This window comes from Giraffa tippelskirchi, chromosome 5 (assembly GCF_054371585.1).
Source record: "Giraffa tippelskirchi isolate mGirTip1 chromosome 5, T2T-mGirTip1v1.2.pri, whole genome shotgun sequence".
Taxonomy (NCBI): Eukaryota; Metazoa; Chordata; class Mammalia; order Artiodactyla; family Giraffidae; genus Giraffa; species Giraffa tippelskirchi.
This window is the reverse complement of record NC_137279.1, coordinates 34,557,094-34,576,353: the sequence shown is the minus strand read 5'-3', so window position 1 is coordinate 34,576,353 and position 19,260 is coordinate 34,557,094. Positions and strand designations below refer to the sequence as shown.

General features: G+C 42.3%; 1 protein-coding gene across 26 annotated transcripts in view; it reads left to right on the top strand.

Moving 5' to 3' along the window:
• The window catches only part of RERE (arginine-glutamic acid dipeptide repeats), a 408,969-nt gene that overhangs the window by 197,521 nt on the left and 192,188 nt on the right, over nucleotides 1-19,260 (top strand). The window contains exon 1 of one of the 26 annotated variants that reach the window (XM_081490489.1): nucleotides 18,565-18,688. The exons of the other annotated variants lie outside the window; for them this stretch is intronic. Within the exon in view, the coding sequence (XP_081346615.1) occupies nucleotides 18,605-18,688 (84 nt within the window). The 5' untranslated portion in view covers nucleotides 18,565-18,604. Of the gene's footprint in view, nucleotides 1-18,564; nucleotides 18,689-19,260 lie in introns of those variants that run through there. 26 annotated transcript variants of the gene reach the window in all.

Below are 19,260 nucleotides of genomic sequence, written 5' to 3'. Positions count from 1 at the left end.
GGGCTTCTCTGTCTATGTCCAGTGTCCCCAAGGGATCTATGGGAAACTGGCTCTGGGACCCGCCTCAGATGCCAGTATCCTGGACACTCAAGTCTCATCATCAGCCCTTTGTATCCACGATTCCACATCCTTAGACATGGAGGACTGACTATGTCTTTTGATAATGTCCTGCATATGCATGGATCCACACAGTTCAGTGCAGTTCATACCCTTGTTGTTCAAGGGTCAGCTGCATAATCAGTTGTTTTGGCACTCAGTCAAGGGGCTGTTGGCAACTCCCTGGCAGTCCAATGGTTAGGACTTTCACTGCTGAGAGCACGGTTCAGTCCCTGGTCAGCAAACTAGGATGCCACAAGTTGAGCAGTGTGGCGGTTCCCCACTTTGGCCCCCTAACCCCCTCAATCAAAGGGTTGTGTTGCACTCATCTTTTTGTTTGCAGTGTTCAGAGCAGGTCTTGACTCCAGGAAGCTTCTTAACCATTGAATTAATAATTTGCTTCATTTACAAGATAGGACAAAAGCACATTATTATTAGGCTTCCTTATTGGCTCCGATGGTAAGAAAGTCTGCCTGCCAATACTGAGATGTGGGCTCGATCCCTAGGTTGGGAAGTTCCCCTGGAGGAGGAAATGTCAACCCTTCCAGTAATCTTGCTTGAGAAATCCCATGGACAGAAGAGCCTGGTGGGCTTCAGTCCATGGTGTTGCAAAGAGTTGGACACAACTGAGCAACTAAGCATGCACATTGTTATTATTTTTTATCAGATAGAGACATAAAAAGGAATATATTAAATATGACTGAATGGGAACATTGACATGAAGTGTAGCATTTAATACAGTCAAGAGACTGGCACTAGGCAGGGAAACCTCGTTTGCATGCTTGTATTTTTTAGAAGCAAGTGACTGTTGGGGATCTTCCCGCTTGCTTGCTGCTTCCCCTAAAAATGAGAGAGGGTGGTGGGACCAAGAGAGTATTCCTGGGTATAGTTTTAGTGATTAGATATCAGTATATGGCTCAAGTTTAACTTCTTTCTTCACCTGCTGTAATTCTCATGGGTTTGTGCATTCCATATAGCATACACCTTTACACAGGCGTGTATCAGGTTTTCAGCTAACATAGAATGAGGCTGTTTTATTGTGTTTTTATTTGGTGTCTGATCTATGATGCTGGCTTTGGCTCTTTGAATCTTCATTAGAGGAGAGCTTCCCTTGTAGCTCAGTTGGTAAAGAATCCACCTGCAATGTGGGAGACCTGGGTTCGATCCCTGGGTTGGGAAGATCCCTGGAGAAGGGAAAGGCTACCGACTCCAGTATTCTGGCCTGGAGAATTCCAGGGACTATACAGTCCATGGGGTTGCAAAGAGTCGGACATGACTGAGCAACTTTCACACTTTCACTACTGTGATCTTACAACAGAAAGGGGATTCATTGCTGCAGAGAGGGAGGTGTTGCTGTTTGTGGGGCTTGTGCTGCCCTTGGTTGTAGCCTCTTGACACCACTGCCCCTCCTTGAGGCCCTAATGGAATGGAACCTGCTGCTGCTGCACTACCTCAGGGCCTTGTAACAATTTATAGTTTGGATGGAAAAGCAGAAGGACCTAAAAAGGCAGCTGTAAAATGCCTTGGGGTCCCCTAATGGAAGATGTGTGTGGTGACCTTGGATGGCTGCAGCCTTTGGGATCACAGTGCCATGATCCAGAGAATCCTGGAGAGGTGCTTTGGTATCACATCCACCCTGGCTCCCAGGCTCACACCCAGGGTGGAAGGTGGGGCTTGCTGGCCATAGCAACACAGTTAAAGCTGAGTGGCATTAGGGGAGCCCTGGGTTATAGTATAACTGGAATGTGGGACATTCTGTCTGAGGTAGGAGCAGTTGGATTTGTACTTCAATTGGAAATCGCCGGCTTGTTTTCAGTCTAAATTTTGTTTTGGTTTTGAATATTTTCCTGGTACATAAAGATGCAGGAATACCCTTAAATGTAGTATTACCACTACATTTATTATTAGGTTAAATTTTCCTGAAAGTTCAGAGACTTTATGTCCTTCTGTGTTGGAATGGGGATACAGGGGTTGATACCTATATTGCTTCCTCCTGGTATTTTCCTTCTGTTAGTAGCATCTTCTTGGATGTATTAAAGTGTCTGCAGATGTCCAGACATCAGTACACTAACTCTGATGATTGAATATCAGTCTCTTCTTAAGAGATTTAGCAGATTTGTTCCCAAGATCAGAATTCACAAAGATACCTGATGCATTGTTAAAATTATTTTAAAGAAAAACAGTTGGCAGATGATGATAGTTACGCTTAATCTGTAAACTTGAAATGCTTCTATGGGTCCTGTGGGTTAAGTGGGGAAGACACATCCATGAGACTAGGGATTCTCTAGAAATGGATGAGGAGTGACAGAAAATACAGGGGTGACAGTTTAAGGATTGCATCACAGAAAAGGGACTGTGATTAAATTTCCTGATGTCGTCCCTGAGCTATATGGCTGAAGATAACACTCTCTCCTTCTGTTAAAGACAAGAATCAATACTCACTCCTTGATGGTCTAAATTATTAAAAAATAGCCCTTCTGACATTGTTTCATTATCTGGGATTTGCCTCTGCTGGTGATCTGCTGGCAACATAGGGGTATTTATTTGCTAGGCATTTTGTGTTAAAATTATTCTGTTGGTGGTGGAACCCTTTGGATAATTCCCTTCCACTTCACAGTGCTCTTGAATAGATTTGTGATTTGCTTCTGCCTAAGTGGTTTTGTATCTTTTGGAGTTATTAAACAAAGTGGTGGAGATATATTCACATTTTTTCAAAACCTTGTTTGTTCTGTTTTCTCTTTTGTAGCTGTGGGCAGGTGGTTAACGGATTGTTTTAGTGATACCCTTAGCAAACATCAAATGCCTCTAGCTTGTTAGGTCAGCCTGACACATTGATTAATGTATGCTGAATTTTGTATTCTTCCCTTATGAAGAAAATTATATAAGAAATTGACTTGTTTTTTAGAGGTAGTTTACTGAGCCATCAGGGAAGCCTTTTTAATGAGAAAGGGGATATTAATTATTAGGTGGCTGACAACCAACCAACCATCTGAAAACAAAGTGGTGGAAAAGAATGCAGCCCCATATTGTGAGCTTCAGGGAGAGAAAAAGGAAACTAGCCCTGGTTCTCTTGTTAGCACTGGCAGTGTCCCTGGGCCCAGGATAATGCAAAGGCCAGGGCATGGAGAGAAGGCAGACCTCTCACAGGTGGCCCTTTGCCACATCCAGCAGACTGGGTTCCTGACGCGGCTTCGTTCTGTGGATGCACAAGAGGACTGTTCCATTGAACTCGTCTCTGGGGTTGGAACCTGGGTGAAGTTCGATGCCTTCTACCCTTCTGCAGTCTGTCTGAGGGGAGATAAGACTCTGCTTCAGTTTCTCAAAATTGGTGGTTTTGAAAAACCAAAGTATATTTTGGTTTTATACATTTATATTTAATATTTATATTAAATATATTTATATTTTCTTGGTGGAGACAGAACCGTTTATAAAGATTTTTTATTCAGTCTCAGAAAGAGCCTGGTTAGCTGGACGAAGCCATATTGAGAGATGTTAGTCCTTGTTGCAGAATTGTGAGCTAAGGCAAAGGAACACTTGTAACGGTCACAACTCTGTGTCCCTGGAAAAACGGATCAGATTAGAGAATCCCTTTATCTTGTGTGGAGGGGAGAGGGTTGAGAGGCGAGGGAAGCTAATGAAGGAAGTCTGGAAAGAGAGAGAGCATGAAAGTACATGACTGACCTCAGTGACGGGATGGGAAGTGGCTGCCGTGCGTGACCCCCGGCCTCGGGGCGCATGGCTGCCCTGGAGAGGCTCCTCTGCGGGAAATCTAATGGGTCCAGTGGACGCAGGCTGGCTCTTGGGGGTCGACTCTCGGGGAGAGCTGCTACTCCTGGGCATGCCGGCCCAGCTCCCGGCTCCCCAGGTGTCTGTGCTGCAGGTGCCACCTGTCATGCCGCCAGCAGCCGCTCTCCTGCCGGTGGTTAATTATTTTCTCTTCTGTGCCGTCTCTTCTTCCACCATCATCTTTTATTGTGCTGCTTTTTTGTGTCATTGATCTTCTGTTTCCTGGACCAGGTTCACAGCTCCAGCTTCTGTCCAGTTGGTTCTGGTTGAGTGAGTAAGTACAGGGTGTGGGTGGTAGTCTGTCCGAGAGCCTAAGAGAGGTGGTGGCGAGCCTGAGTCTCTGTCTGCTGGCCGACCCTAGTGAGGAAGCCTGCAGAGTACGCACTGTGTCCTGTCATCTCGAGATGACCACTATGTGGTCATCTCGAGAACACAGGCTAGGTTTTCAGCTTGTTTTATGAAGCTGTCTTGAGTGCAGTTGAAATTCTTCTGAGCATATTGCTTTCTCCGGAAGAAAGCGAGACATTGCCCTTTTATGTTTGAGGAGAAAGGCAGAAGGGCTGAGACCCAGACAACCTCTGGTCTTATTTCTTGGTTGGATGAAAAGATGTCTTTCTGCTTCTCTTGAGGAAGTGTCATTATCCTAACAGTGATCGGTGAACACAAGGCAGTTAGTTGAGCAGAGGAGCGGGTTCTTTTGGAAGATGGACTAGAAAACCATCAGCAGGATGGGTCATTTAAAAAAAAAAAAAAGGATTGATCATTTAAGAGAAAATCCTCTGAAATGTTTATTTACAATATTACAGTGTAACTCGTTTCCTTTGCAGGCCTGGTTATTGTCCTGGTCATGTCGGCTGACTGTGCACTGTAATATATAACTGACTGAGAAGTGGCGTGCTGCAGGCATTAGTGCTTTCCTCTGACAGTAACCTTGTAACAGTGAGATTTCAAGCAAAATGCCTTCGTATCTAAATCTTTTAGTCATGGAATTTTAGCACGCTGGTTTTTATTCTACCCAGTTTTCTAGTTATGTGCATTTTTTCTGCCCATCGGCTTATTGTTTGGATTATCATTTTAGGTATCTGGTTTAACAAGAAGCGACATGAATGTCTTTGAAAATTCAAATGCCTTTTTAAAAATGAGCAAAGTAGAAATTAAATGGTTACGAGCTTGCTATTTTAGCTCCTCATGGAAGCAGAGAGAGGTGAAACTGGGTTAGCTTTCCCTTTCCACTGGTGCATGCCCTGGGCATCTGTTGAGTTTAATAATGCTTTTGACCTTTGGGGTCCTGAACTTGAATTTCTCCTAGGTCTTTGGGAGGGGGTGGTACTAAAGAGCTGTCACATACTCTGTCATCATTGTTTCCATAGGTACATCACTCCAAATTAAAAAGCTCTGAGGGTTGTTAATTCATTAGAGAAATTTGTTTTCTTATTCAAATTGAGTTTTCTCTATAAGGGAGATAAAATACAGTGTAGTTCACTAGATTTCTAAGGCATAGGCTGTTTTGTGTCTGGGTTACTGGTTGGAGACATTTTATGCTTGGGTCAGCTTTTTTTCTAGGCAAATTTTACATCTCACAAACTAAAACTACATATTTATACACACAGGTGTTTATGAAAAAGAGGCTCATTCTGTCAGTTCCTAGAGAAGTGCATCATCTTATTTTGTGTTACCGCTCAGGCAGCTGACTAGTAACATTATTACTTACTGACAGGTGCTTTTTGCTCCCAGGGGTGGCAAGCTTTCTCAGTAAAATGCTAGATAAGAAATGTTTTCAGTTTTGTCTTCTCTGTGGCTTCTACTCATATTGGTCACAGACCATCTGTGACAGTGTTGCTGTGCTCCAGTAAAGCTTTGTTTACAGAAATAGGTGAGCTGGATAATCGCCCGTGGGCCTGTCGTTGCTGACCCCTGTTGTTGTTTAGTCGCTCAGCGGTGTCCGACTGTTTTTGACCCCATGGACCATAGCCCACCACACTCCTCTGTCCATGAGATTTCCCAGGCAAGAATACTGGAGTGGGTTACCATTTTCTTCTCCGGGGATCTTACCGACCCAGGGATCAACCTCATTAGCAGGTGGATGCTTTAATCGTGAGCCACCAAAGCATTTTCTCTTTGGCCTCAGGACTATGTAAGGGGCGTGTGGTTTGCTGAGTTAGTGGGCAGTTCCTTTTTTCTTTCCTCTGTTATTTTGAGCTGGTGAATATTTTATTTATTTTATTTCTCTCTATAAACTGCATCCCCCCCCCCCGACCTTAATGATTTTTGTAGAGTACACTAATAGGTATTCCTAGCAAGAACTCATTCTCACTAATGATTCTGGAGGATTTTTGCAGTATATTTACATATGAGGAGCAATTAAATGGTTTTTTCAGCTTGTTTCTTGTTTGGTAATTAGCTTATATCTGTAGAGAAATTTTGAAAGGGTAAATGTGCATATAAAAGAAGTTGAAGTTCATGTCCCAATTTTTCTTGTGGGTCTTTTTTGGTTTATTTTTTAAATTAAAAGATATTGCAGCAAAATATTATGACAGCAGAAAAATCTTTCTATCTCTACTTAATAAAAAATAGGACTTCTGTTTGATTTAGTATTTAACAGGTAAATATTAATATGGGCAAATACTTTAATGTTTGTTGCTAATGAAATAAAACATTTGAAAGCCACATGACAAAGGAAATTTACCCAAATAAAATGTAGTCCACAGTCACAGGTGACAAGTCTGATCCTAGCCATTAGCTTTTAAATATGCTTTTGCTCACAAGGCATCCTGGGAAGTGAGTGGGGATGGCTCTGTGCCAACCTCTCTTCACCATTGAAGAACAGCACGGAAACTCATCTGATTGACAGTGGTTCTTGCAAGTCTAGTTTATATTAAAGGACAGTATTGTTATTATCATGACATAAGTATGGAAACTTTTTTTAAGAAACATTAATTATTGACAGATTCTGTTCATATCCAGATAGAATATTAGGGTTTCAAATTTTATTTGAGACTAGGGTTTGAAGATTTATGTCATAGCCTAAACAAATGTGCTGTGTATTATTTGTTCTTAGTTGCTACTGTGTTGGCTTTGTTGTTATTCAGTCATCAAGTCGTGTCCGACACTTTGTGACTCCGTGGACTGCAACATGCCAGGCTAAATTATTATAAAATTGTCTGTGATTTCTGCACGTGCCTTGGCCCCCCCCCCCAATATCTCCTTTTCACATACACTTTATTATAGATGAAGTGGTACACTCTCACTGCAGCCATTAAATCTGGCTTTGTCTTCACTAGTTGACCGTAGTGTTTTTGCTGTATCTTACTACCCAGTGTCATACATACTTCATGTAATTTGTCATGAGTATACACTCCTGCTCATTTCTTTTGCTTGTGATTATGACTAAGTGTTAATAATTTCACTTTGCTGAGAGGTAGATTGCTCTTACAGGAAGAGTAGCCAGCTGGCTTCTGTTTTCAACTCTGCTTTCAACTCAGTGCTTCATGGGTGTGTTGCTTTAGGCAAGCTGTTTAATATTTTAGAACGTAAGTTTCCATCTGTCAAATCGATGTAATAACTTTGTCTTGCGTACTTCACAGTCAGATAATTCTCTTGTGAGAATAGGAGGTAACATAGCACTTTGGAAGTTTTGTGGTGGTCTACAAATGTAGGAGACTCTGTTGACTGGCTGTATATAATGAAAACCCAAATCATAGCAGTAAAAAGCCTGTATTCTTGTGTGAAACCAGGCCCTGGATGTGCCATCCAGAGTTGAGAGGGTGGCCATGGTCGTCAGGTGTCTAGTTTCCCACTGTCTGCACCGTTGTCCTTGCTGTGTGGTTTCCATTCTCAAGGTTTCCTCGTGGTCACAGGTGGCCATTGCAGCTATGGCAGTCAGATCCATGTTCTCGGTCAGTGTTACTCAAATCATAGTCCATGGGCTGAAGTGTTTGTTACTAGTCCACCATGTATTGAGTGCAGAAAGTAACCATTGAGAAACTTTTAGAGTCATTTCACATTGCCACACCATTTTATTTGTGTTTTATCAAAGTGTCACCCTGCAGTGGGTTGGGAGAAACGTTCTCCACTCTGGCCAAGCGCGGAAAGAGGAGGGCCCGTCAGAGCTTCTCTAGTGCCGCTGCCCGACGACTTCAGTTTGTGCAGGTCTGCAGGGGAGGCAGTTGCTGGTTCTGTGCTCCAGTAACATAGGGGTTCTGTTAGTAAGCAAAACAGGGAGAGTGGAGGCTGAGTTAGGCAGGTCTGAAACTGCAGCACCATTCAGCACAGTATCACATCCACAGATGCACCCAGTTCCCGAGTAGCAGTGACTTCAGATGTCATTCCTGGGGATTAGGAGAATTAATGCATATCTCAGATGGGAAAACATATCGAGGATGCCAAAAGCACAGTGACATAACAGATTATATAATGATCATTTGTAGAAAAGAACACTTGCAACAGGTTTTAAATTTACTTATATTTTCATAACTTAGAACTAAATTTGTCAACTTAATTGTGTTTAGTTACAGTTATCTTAAACCAACATGAATTATCTTCTTGCAGATATGATTGTTTGATTCTCCTAGGATAATGTATAGAAGTAGGACTCTTTACAAAGATGACTTTTTAAAGGTATCTTTTTGTTGTTTTGGAATTGGCGTGATCCTCTTTCATATGTTGGAGTGCATACCAGTGTGTGTGTGTGTGTGTGTGTGTGTGCAGATGCACACAGGCAGGAAGTTGTAGGGGAGTTTATTTATTTGTTTTTAATTTTAAAAGTTTAAAAAATTTCTTGGCCATGCTGCGTGGCATGTGGGATCTTAGTTCCCCAACCAGGAATTAAACCTGTGCCCCCTGCGTTAGAAGCATGGAGTCTTAACCACTGGACCACCAGAAAAGTCCAAGTAAGGAAGGCTTTAAAAGATAGTTAGGGCTTCCCTGATAGCTCAGTTGGTAAAGAATCCGCTTGCAATGCAGGAGACCCTGGTTTGATTCCTTGGTTGGGAAGATCCGCTGGAGAAGGGATAGGCTACCCACTCCAGTATTCCGTCCTGGAGAGTCGGGCATGACTGAGTGATTGTCACTTTCACTTTATTAAAATGAAGTGGCTTGTTATTTAGTTGAATTTTGTTTGTGTTTTCCAATTTTAATTTCATTGTCCTTTTTCATTGAGAAGAGGAGGTATGGAAAATGTCTTCACTATGAATGTAATGCTTCATGTTGGCATTGCAGTATTTCTTCCTTTTATAAAAGTCTGTGTTTCCTTCCAGTGAATTAAGTCCTCTTATTGTGTAGCATTTGCTACTAAGCACATTTCCAGGAAGGGATTTAAAAAAGAGTGATAGCTGCATCTTTAAGAGAAAATCAGAGTTCTTACCTGCAATTGTTTGTGAAAGGTGCAAGGCATAAGTGAATGTCTTTAAAGTAGCTAAAAAGCTGTGTGTTTGCCATGGTCTGTGTGCATTGCTGAGAAGGTGCCACATGATGGAACCCCGGCCATTGATCTAAGGAAGACGTGTCCTAATGAACTGATGGATTTGGGCTTGGCTTTTACAGATAGGTGCGGTAGAAGGGAGAAGACTGGGGGTTTGAGGCAGAGAACCTGTTTCCACTGATGGCTTGCTGGCTTAGAGCAGTTCTCATCAGGTAGATACTATGCAGTCACAACGGCTGGATTTAGACATGGCAAGATGATGGACTAGGTCCCTTCATTGATTAGTAGAGACAGTTTTGCATTGAAAACTGGTGATTGTGCTTGGTTTTTCATCCAAAGGGGTTACTTGGCATTTTTGTTTGTCCTTCAATCAGTGAAGATAGTGCTGATGGTGGATTTGCTGTTCACTGTCGGAGAGGAAGCTTGCCTTGGTCACAGACGGTCAGTGGCTGCTGGGAAGGTCAGGGCTTCTTTTGCTTTCAGACCATCTGTTGTTTTGACCATTCTGTTTGAAGCATATGTACCTTTTCCTCTTGTTTTATCCCAGAAAAGCCTCTTCACACCACCAAGTTATTCACAGAGAATAACTTGCCTTAACTGCCATCACAGGTGTCTTGATCTTTGCTTTCTTGCTGCCCTGCGGAAGTGGGGACAAGACATGGTGGCTCTGATGGCAGCGCCGCGGGGCCCTCTTGCAGCCCTCTCTTCAGCTCTCAGTGGGAAGAGGTCTGCTGGCTTCCTCCTTTGTAGAGAACAAACATTTGGGAAGCTCCACTCAAGCCCTCACATCTGAGATAGCTGAATGACTTGCAGTTGCTCCGGACACTGACAGAACAATACTGTTGAGTCTGGGTGGTTTGGAGAGTAATTGGTTGGCAACTCTTTCTACTCAGCAGTTCTTCCACTGTTCCAGAAAAAGAAACTGCTGGAGTCTTCTGGGTGAGCATGTGGTCGGTGGGAGGGAGGCAGGGAGTGTGAGTCAGCCCAGCTGAGGAGGCTGCAGGAGTGGAAGTCAAGGAACCTTAGAGACTGACTCAGTTAAGGGGAGCAAATGCAATTTGAGGACTAGACTTTCCAGACCAGCAAATTAACAGTGTGTTTACCCTGTTGCCTGGAATCATTGCCTTCATCTTTCCTTCTAAGTGTGAACTCATTAAGATGGGAAGAATTGCAGCTTTCACTTTGGAAAGCTTAAAGACATGGTTATATGTCTTTTGCAGCAGCATCAGAATTCCAGCTCTACTGGCATGGGTTTTGAGTGAGTGATATGCAGGCCACATCATAGTTCACTTTTCCGTAGTCCTCAGGACTCCTCTGGCTTTCTGCTTCATTCTGTACAGTTTCATGAAACTTGTTTCCTGAGTTCATTTACCTCCCTGAATGATATTAAGCTTCTTGAGGGAACCAGCTGTGTTTTAAACATTGCTCATATTCTCTGTGGTCCCTAGTGCTGTTCAGTGTAGAATATAGGCTGTTTCCTGATTTGATGGATTTATTCTCTGTCTCTGAGTGGACTGACTCCTCACGCTGCAGGTCTCAGCTCAAGTATAGTCTACTCCAGACAATTTTCCTGATTACCCCATCCATGGCTTCATACTTTCCCCTACTTAGTCATTCTCTAAGATGTTGCCCAGTCTTAATATCTTTATGACACTGATCATTACCTGAAATTATCTTGTTGGTTTACAGGCAGACCTCAGTGATATTGTAGGGTGTCCCCCTCCTCCAACCAGATTACTGCAGTAAAGCAAATGTCACAATAAAGCGAGTCACACCAATTTTTTGGTTTCCTAGTGCATATAAAAGTTATGTCTGCTGTATACGATTGTCTTTTAAGGGTGCAATAGCATTATGTCTTAAAAAGTACATTCTTTAATTAAAAAACACCTTATTGTTAAAAAGTGCTAACCATTCCCTGAGCCTTCAGCGAGTCACAGATCACCATGACAAATATAATAATAATGAAAATGTCTGAAATATTGTGACAGTTACCAAAATGTGAACAGAGATATGAACGGAGCAAATGATGTTGGAAAAATGGCACCAATAGACTTGCTTGATGCAGGTTTACCACAGCCTTCAATTTGTAAAAACAAAATGCAATTATCTGCCAGGTACAGCAAAGAGAAGTACAATGAAATAAGGTATAACTAGAATTTTTTACTGCCTATTACCAATAGAATAGTAGAATTTTTTCAGTAGTTTGCTTGGTTTCCCTTTCCCAGAAAACAAAAAGCTCTTTGAGGACAAAACCCCTCAGTTTTCTTACTTTGTGACTGTTGCAGCACCTAACACACTCAGACATTCAGTACAGAGTCACTGAATGGATATGAGTGAATGAATGAAAATGTTAGTAAATATTTGCAATTCAGCACTCTCTCTTTGGTTTTAACCTGGAGCCATGGTTTCTTAAGCTATGTTCTGAGATGGTGCATTTGGTTGTCGGCAGGGAGGATGGTCAAAGGGAGGCTCCGTAAGAAGCTCAGGCCTGCTTCTACTACAAGGATGATTTGGATTTCACTTTTTAAAGTTCCTGTTTGGAAAAGATAATTAAAAGGACCCCTCTCTACCATCTGTCATCTGTGCCTCCTGAGCCCCACTTTAATGATGTGACTTGTTGCTGGTCATCCTGTTACCCTTAACCACGGATGTTGTTGGTGCTCAGAGATTAGCTGTCTTTGGGGTCACATGTCACACCTTGTATGCCAGCTGTGGGTTCCAGGCCAGAGTCATGTGAAACAGAGCATGGCCCCACTGAGGTACTGGATAGGGCAGCTGCCCTTAGAGGCGGGTGTAGGAAGGGTGGGTCTGGGCACTTCTCTAGCCAAGATACCTTATCGGCACTTTTGATGTCATTTGAAAGAGGCAGATGTGTTTCTGAAAAAGAGAAGTACTGGAATTTGTCAGATTTGCAGGTTGGATAGTCTTTTTTTTAACTCCCTCAAGTTAAATGAGGATGTTTACTGACTTATTTTAAATTACCCCAAGTGTGTTAATTTCTCTTTTTAAATGTTTCTGGAATTTCCTTGGTGGTCCAGTGGTTAATAACCTGCTTACCAATGGAGCAGACGAGAGTTTGATCCCTGGTCGGGGAAGATTCCACATGTCTTGAGGCAACTAGGCCTATGAACCACAACTACTGAGCCCTAGCACCCTAGAGCCGGTGCTCTGCAACAATGAGAAGCCCACGCACTGCAACTGGAGAATAGTTCATGCTCGCTGCAACTAGGGAAAGCCCTCACACAGCAATGAAGACCCAGTGCAGCCAAGAATAAATTAATTAAAATAAATGTTTCTACTCGAGAGGATCTTCCCAACCTAGGGATCAAACCCACATCTCTTGTGTCTCCTGCATTGGCAGGCAGCTTCTTTATCACTGTGCCACCTGGGAAGCCCACAGTTCAGTCAACAACATTCATTAAATGATTACTGTGTGTATAATAATAAGTCCATTGTGTAGAAGGAAAGAGGTGTGGAGTGGGCAGCTCCAAGGGGTTGGAGGAGGGAGGGAGATACTTGCCTGTTTTGTTTATTGCTACAGCCTGGCATGCTGCAGTCCATGGGGTTGCAAAGAGTCAGACATGACTGAGCGACTGAACAACAACAGCCCTAGGGCCATACAGTGTCTGGCACATAGTGGGAACTTAATAAATTTTTGTTAAATGTAAAAATATGAATCAGGTGTGGCCTCTGTGCTCATGTGGTTTGAAATGAGCAGGAGGGATCACCACATACTTGCAGAGAATGGGGACTTGGAAGTGTTCGAGTGCTTCCCATGGACAGGGCTTGGCAAGGGTACCCTCAAAGTGTAGCTTTTGAGTCAAACTTCAAAGGATTTGAAGGATTTAGATGGGAAAACAGAAAACCTTTTTAGATACAAGATAGAAGTGAGAGTATTTTTGTTGAATATTGGAGTCTAGCTAGATTTGGTGAAGGGAGTGGTCAGAGATAGAGCTGAAAAGATATGCCTGTCTCTGAAAGTGTTGCTGAGAAACTGGATTTATGGTTGGGGAACCATGAAAGTGTTAGTCACTTAGTCATGTCTGACACTTTGTGACCCCATGGACTGTAGCCCGCCAGGCTCCTCTGTCCATGGAATTCTCCAGGCAAGAATACTGGAGTGGGTTGCCATTCCCTTCTCCAGGGGATCTTCCCAACTGAGGGCTTGAACCCTGGTCTCTTGCATTGCAGGCAGATTCTTTACCATCTGAGCCACCAGAGAAGCCCGGGGAACCATGGATGGTTTTTTCTTTTTTTAACCAGTTGAGTACACGATCAAAATTATGCTTCAAGAAAGTTAGATTAGCGGTAGGAAGAACTCATTGGGAAGACAGGGTGACAGGACGTCCAAGATTTCCTGCTCGCTGACTAGCTGCTGAGTGTGTGAGAAAGGGTAAGGAATCCTTTAAGGGTTACGAGATCCAGACACTGGAAAGGGCTTGTTCCATTAGGAGTAGTGGCATTTTTTATGAGTATGGGAAAGTAATTTAATGCTGAGTTTCATTCTGCTTGTTTATACTTTAAAACTGTTCTTCAATCTCAGTTTCCTGGCCTGTGTTCTTAGTCCAAGGATGACATTCTCATCCGTCTGTTGTCTGTTTCATGCTCGGCAGCTATTCGTTGCTTTTGTAGACTCCTATGACAATTCCATCTGCTTTCTTGTATCCTGTCTCTAGTTCCTTACATAAATTTTCTAATTTAGTTCTTTTGGTTTGGTTGCTATTTTGTCTTTTAACGACTAACCACATAATTATGAAATGTATACATTTGTGAACATTGGTAAAATGCATCTTTTATCTGCTGCACATCGTGCATCTGCAGCATCTGGTCTCCAGCTGAAACCTGCCCAAGACGACGTTCTTTTCCTTCATCATGATGAGACTTGTGCTCTAGGTGTGCTCCCCGTTTCCTCAGTTTGCTCCTCTGGTTACTGGAGCTTTCAGCTGATGCCTTTTCTTAGGCGGAAGGCACGTGAGCTGGGTTAGTGGTTTCTTTTAAAACAACAACAAAAACAAAACTCCTTACTGTAAATCACAAATACAAATAACCACACAAAGCATATGGTATAGTGTAATGAATTATAATGTTCAGCTACCTCACAGGTCAAGAAATAGGACTTCCCAGTTCCTCTGTGATGACAGTCGCCTGCTCCCCTACAAAATTAACCACTGCTCTGATTTTTGAAGTAGTGGTTTCTTTTGTTCTTTTACAGTTTTATCTCTCAAGCGTGGTCTCTGGATACTATAGTTTTGTTTTCCCTGTAATGTCTTTTAAGTCGCTTCCCTGGTGGCTCAGTGGTGAAGAATCCACTGGCTGATGCAGGAAACACAGGTTCAATCCCTGTGGGAAGATCCCCTGGAGTCGTAAATGGCAATCCACTTCAGTATTCTCACCTGGAAAATCCCACGGCAAGAAAGAGAAGCCTGCAGGCTACAGTCTGTGGGGATGCAAAGAATTGGACATGACTGAGAAACTGAGCGTGCACACACGTCTTTTAAGTCTGTTATAATCTGTAGATTTCCTGCCACCCTTCATCCATTTTCCAAACACTTAATTGAAGAAGCCAAGCTATTTGACCTGAAGAATCGCCCACAAATTAGATGTCGTTGATTGCTAGGGCAGTAACAATGTGCCTCCTTCCACTGCATTTCCTGCACATTAATAGCTGAATCCAGAGGTTTGTTCAGACTTCTGATCCATTTGGGCAAGTTTGCAAGTAATGTAATTATGCTTATACCAGGAGGCATAGTGTTTCTGTTTGTTCCCCGCACCCCCACCCCTAGGTTATTACCTGTATCCAGTAATTCCTTGGGAGTTGCAAAATTATGAGATTCCATCATTTCATTTTCGTTTATTAGCTAGGATGACTTTGTATGGCAGTGTTTCCTGGCCATCTGCGATTTGCCTACCCAATTATACCGTTTATTTAGGAAAGACTGGGTAAAAGCTTGATTCTTTCTCTTTATTTACCCAATTTTCAAATAATGCATGGGGTACCCTTAAACATACTGATAGGTTTCAAATAATGGCAATTGTTAATCCTTATTGAAGCCCAATCCTGGGTGTTCATTGGAAGGTCTGATGTTGAAGCTGAAACTCCAATACTTTGGCCACCTCATGCGAAGGGTTGACTCATTGGAAAAGACCCTAATGCTGGGTAGGATTGGGGGCGGGAGGAGAAGGGGACGACAGAGGATGAGATGGTTGGATGGCATCACCGACTCGATGAACATGGGTTTGGGTAGACTCCGGGAGTTGGTGATGGACAGGGAGGCCTGGCGTGCTGCAATTCATGGGGTCGCAAAGAGGCGGACACAACTGAGCGGCTGAACTGAACTGAACTGAACTGATTGAAGCCCAGATTGTTCCGTGGTTGGCCACTGGAACAACCTCTTCAGGTGGCTTCCAAGTCGTTTGATGTGACCCCAGTGGTCTGATCATGTCCCTGCTGTCTGTGTGTTCAGAGGCTCCATCCACATTCGGAATATTTCCACAGCAGACTTGGAGTTGCCATTTTTTCTAGACTGTGTGGTTTCTTTTAGTGAGACGTGATCTTTAAGAACATATTCAGGGCCATTTGGGTCACATTTCTACCGGGTTGGTCGTTATTTCTAGATCTTTTGATTTATATATTGATTAAATAAGAATTTCTAAAATTTCAGTGAACAGAGCTGAGAAATATTGTCTATTTTATAAATTGCATTTCTAATTCAGATTCAGGATTACAGAGTTTTTACCTCATCCATATTCCATCCAGGGCTTCTCAGGTGGTGCTAGTGGTAAAGAACCTGTCTGCCAATGGAGGAGACATAAGAGACACTGGTTCGATCCCCAGGTAGGGAAGATCCCCTGGAGAAGGAAATGGCAACCCACTCCAGTATTCTTGCTTGGAGAATGCCATGGACAGAGGAGCCTGGAGGGCTACAGTCCATAGCGTCACAAACAGTCAGACATGACTGAAGCAACTTAGCACATATTCCATCCATATCTCCTTTCTTCTACACAGAGCTTCCTGATTCTCAGGAACACAGGAGTACAGAATATCCTATGATTATTTTCTTTATCTCATCTTATACAGCTGTCTCAGAGTAACAATATTAATACCACCCTCAACAACTATGATTACTGAAAAGAATTTTAAAAAAATTGCATCTGTGTCCTCACTGTGATCCCCCCCATGTTTTAAATGAGAGTACTCTGTCTGCATTTTCAGATTTCATAACTAGTGCATACTGTAATCTCTTCTGCATAACGTTTATTTGGTCTTAGATCTTCAAGTAACTCTTTATTTCGTCTTTAACCACTAGTCCTTACGTGGATGTCTCTCTATAGTCATTTTAGTGTCTGGAGAACCATAGTCTCTGATTTCTCGAATGCTCAAAACAGGTTGTCTGTGCCCAGTTTAATATTTGAATATATTGTGAAGTGATCGCCACAGTAAGTCTAGTTAACAGGTGTCACCATACATTTACAAAATTTTTTTTCTTGTGATGAGAACTTTTAAGATCTATTCTCAGCAACTTTTCAAGTTTGCGGTACTGTATTAGTAACTATAGTTTCCATAGCACATTTTCTTTTCTTGAGTGCCTTAAATACGCAATTACATTTTCTTCAGGCATAAAGCACTGCTGGTGAAGTCCATTGAAAATCTAATTATCTTTGTTTTATAATTCACGTGTTAGTTTTTCCTAGATGCCTGAAGAAAATTTTTTTCCTGTCATATGCAATAATTTTAACAGAATGTGTCTTAAGCTTGGTCTTCTGGATTGGTGTGTGTAAGTATATGGTGTGCTTGTGAAGTGTGAAGTTTCAAATCTTTTAATTTCAGGAAAATTTTCTTGAATTACACGTTTCAGTGTTTGTTCTTTTCTTTTGATTTGGTTTTCTTTTCCAGGAGCTTTTGCTATCTTTATGTTTGTTAGTTGTTCTTTGCCTGTCTTTAATGTTTGTCATTTTCTCCTGAATCCCTTTTTTTTTTTTAAATTTCTTTTTTGACTTTAAAATTTTCTTCTTCTTGCCTTCTCTTTCTTGTAAAGCATTGTTAGCTGTGTTCATTCACTCTTGTATTCCTTCTGATTGAATCTTCATTTCTAAGTTTTCCTGTGTCTGATATATATTGCTTTCTAACGTCGTGTATCATTTATTTTATAATATCTTCTAGCCTGTTTTGAAACAGTTTGTTACAGTGTTGGTTTTTTGTGTGTGTGTGTGCACGCGTATGCACATGCGTTCGCAAGTGTTTTTTGCTGTGCTTTCCTTGTAGGGTAACTGTCCTACTCCTTCTCCCCCCCATTAGTAATGTTGTATGAGGTTTAACCTCAGTACTTTTGCTTATTTTTGTGCACATTTGGTTTTATTCAGCTTTTATAAGCTGTGTGTGGTTCTAAGTCGTTTCTTTTGGCTTCATGGAGCTCCTTCTTCCGTTGTGTGATGTTAAAAATAGGGCCCTTACATTTTGTGAGTTCCTGACTCTGTTCCCCTTCTTTATTTTCCTTTGGCTCTTCTTTTTCCTTTCCTGTTGTTCCTGTTCTGCTCAGTCCATACTCCATTCCTGGTAGTTTCTTGTTTGTTATGGGGCATTCTGCTGGAATGAGCTGTGTAAAGTTTTAGAGTTCATCTATGGTTAGACTGCTTAGCCTTTTCTGGTCTCTCTGTACTAACCTGCATCCCCATGACAAAGCCCCTGCAGTGGCAAGCTGTTGTTAGCAGATTGACTCACATCATTACTTGCTGGGGATTTTGAGATCCTCCAGATCTTAGGTTTGTGAGGTATACCATTCCTTCAGCTCTCTCCCCTACAGATGTTAGTCTCCACAGGTCTTATGGTTGTGGGTGGTTTGTACTCTCCCACCTGCTTATATTTGAGGATTCATGAAGATACCTTGACACCCCATTTTGTGGTGTTGGCAGCAAGAGTTTGGTTTGCCTTTCTAGTGGATCTACTTTTATGGTGGGGAGTGAGGAAGTAAATTATGCTTCTGTCCTCCTACAAGTCCTGGTATCTTAGTTTTTATTGAAATGGTTTTCTGTAAGCCTAGGATCACAAACATATGAATTCCTAAAATGTGACCTGCTGTTTGTCATGGCTGCCCCATTCCTGTATAAGCTCTGAGGGGAGGGATGGGTACAGAAAACCAGAATGAAGGAGCAGTTTATCATTACCAGCTGAGCTTGGTCCCCTAACCCCACTGAGTTTCCCCGTGTTCTGGTCTCAGTCATATCAGAGACATAGATACTCAGTTTTCTTCTAAAATTTTTTCTAGTCCAGGTTCAGGCATACAAGAAGTCTGTCTTCCTAAATAAATGCTCAGATTGACCTGTGAAATCTCACCATTGATGGTGGGAAGATGCTATTGCCCCCCTCTGTCTCACCACCTCACCCCAAATGTAAGTTTTAGAACTTTGCATTTTCCCTTTTGGTATAGCTCTTAGAAGCTGGCTTAAAACATACCAACTTTTCAGAAATTTTTTATTTTGAGCAAAAGGGGCAACTGGTTTGACGACTGGGATTGGAGATTTGAGGAAATGTTTTGTTTTGTATCATTATGCAACGTCAAAGAATGCTCAAACTACCGCACAGTTGCACTCATCTCACACGCTAGTAAAGTAATGCTCAAAATTCTCCAAGCCAGGCTTCAGCAATACGTGAACCGTGAACTTCCAGATGTTCAAGCTGGTTTTAGAAAAGGCAGAGGAATCAGAGATCAAATTGCCAACATCCGCTGGATCATCGAAAAAGCAAGAGAGTTCCAGAAAAACATCTATTTCTGCTTTATTGACTATGCCAAAGCCTTTGACTGTGTGGATCACAATAAACTGTGGAAAATTCTGAAAGAGATGGGAATACCAGACCATCTGACCTGTGTCTTGAGAAACCTGTATGCAGGTCAGGAAGCAACAGTTAGAAGTGGACATGGAACAACAGACTGGTTCCAAATAGGAAAAGGAGTACGTCAAGG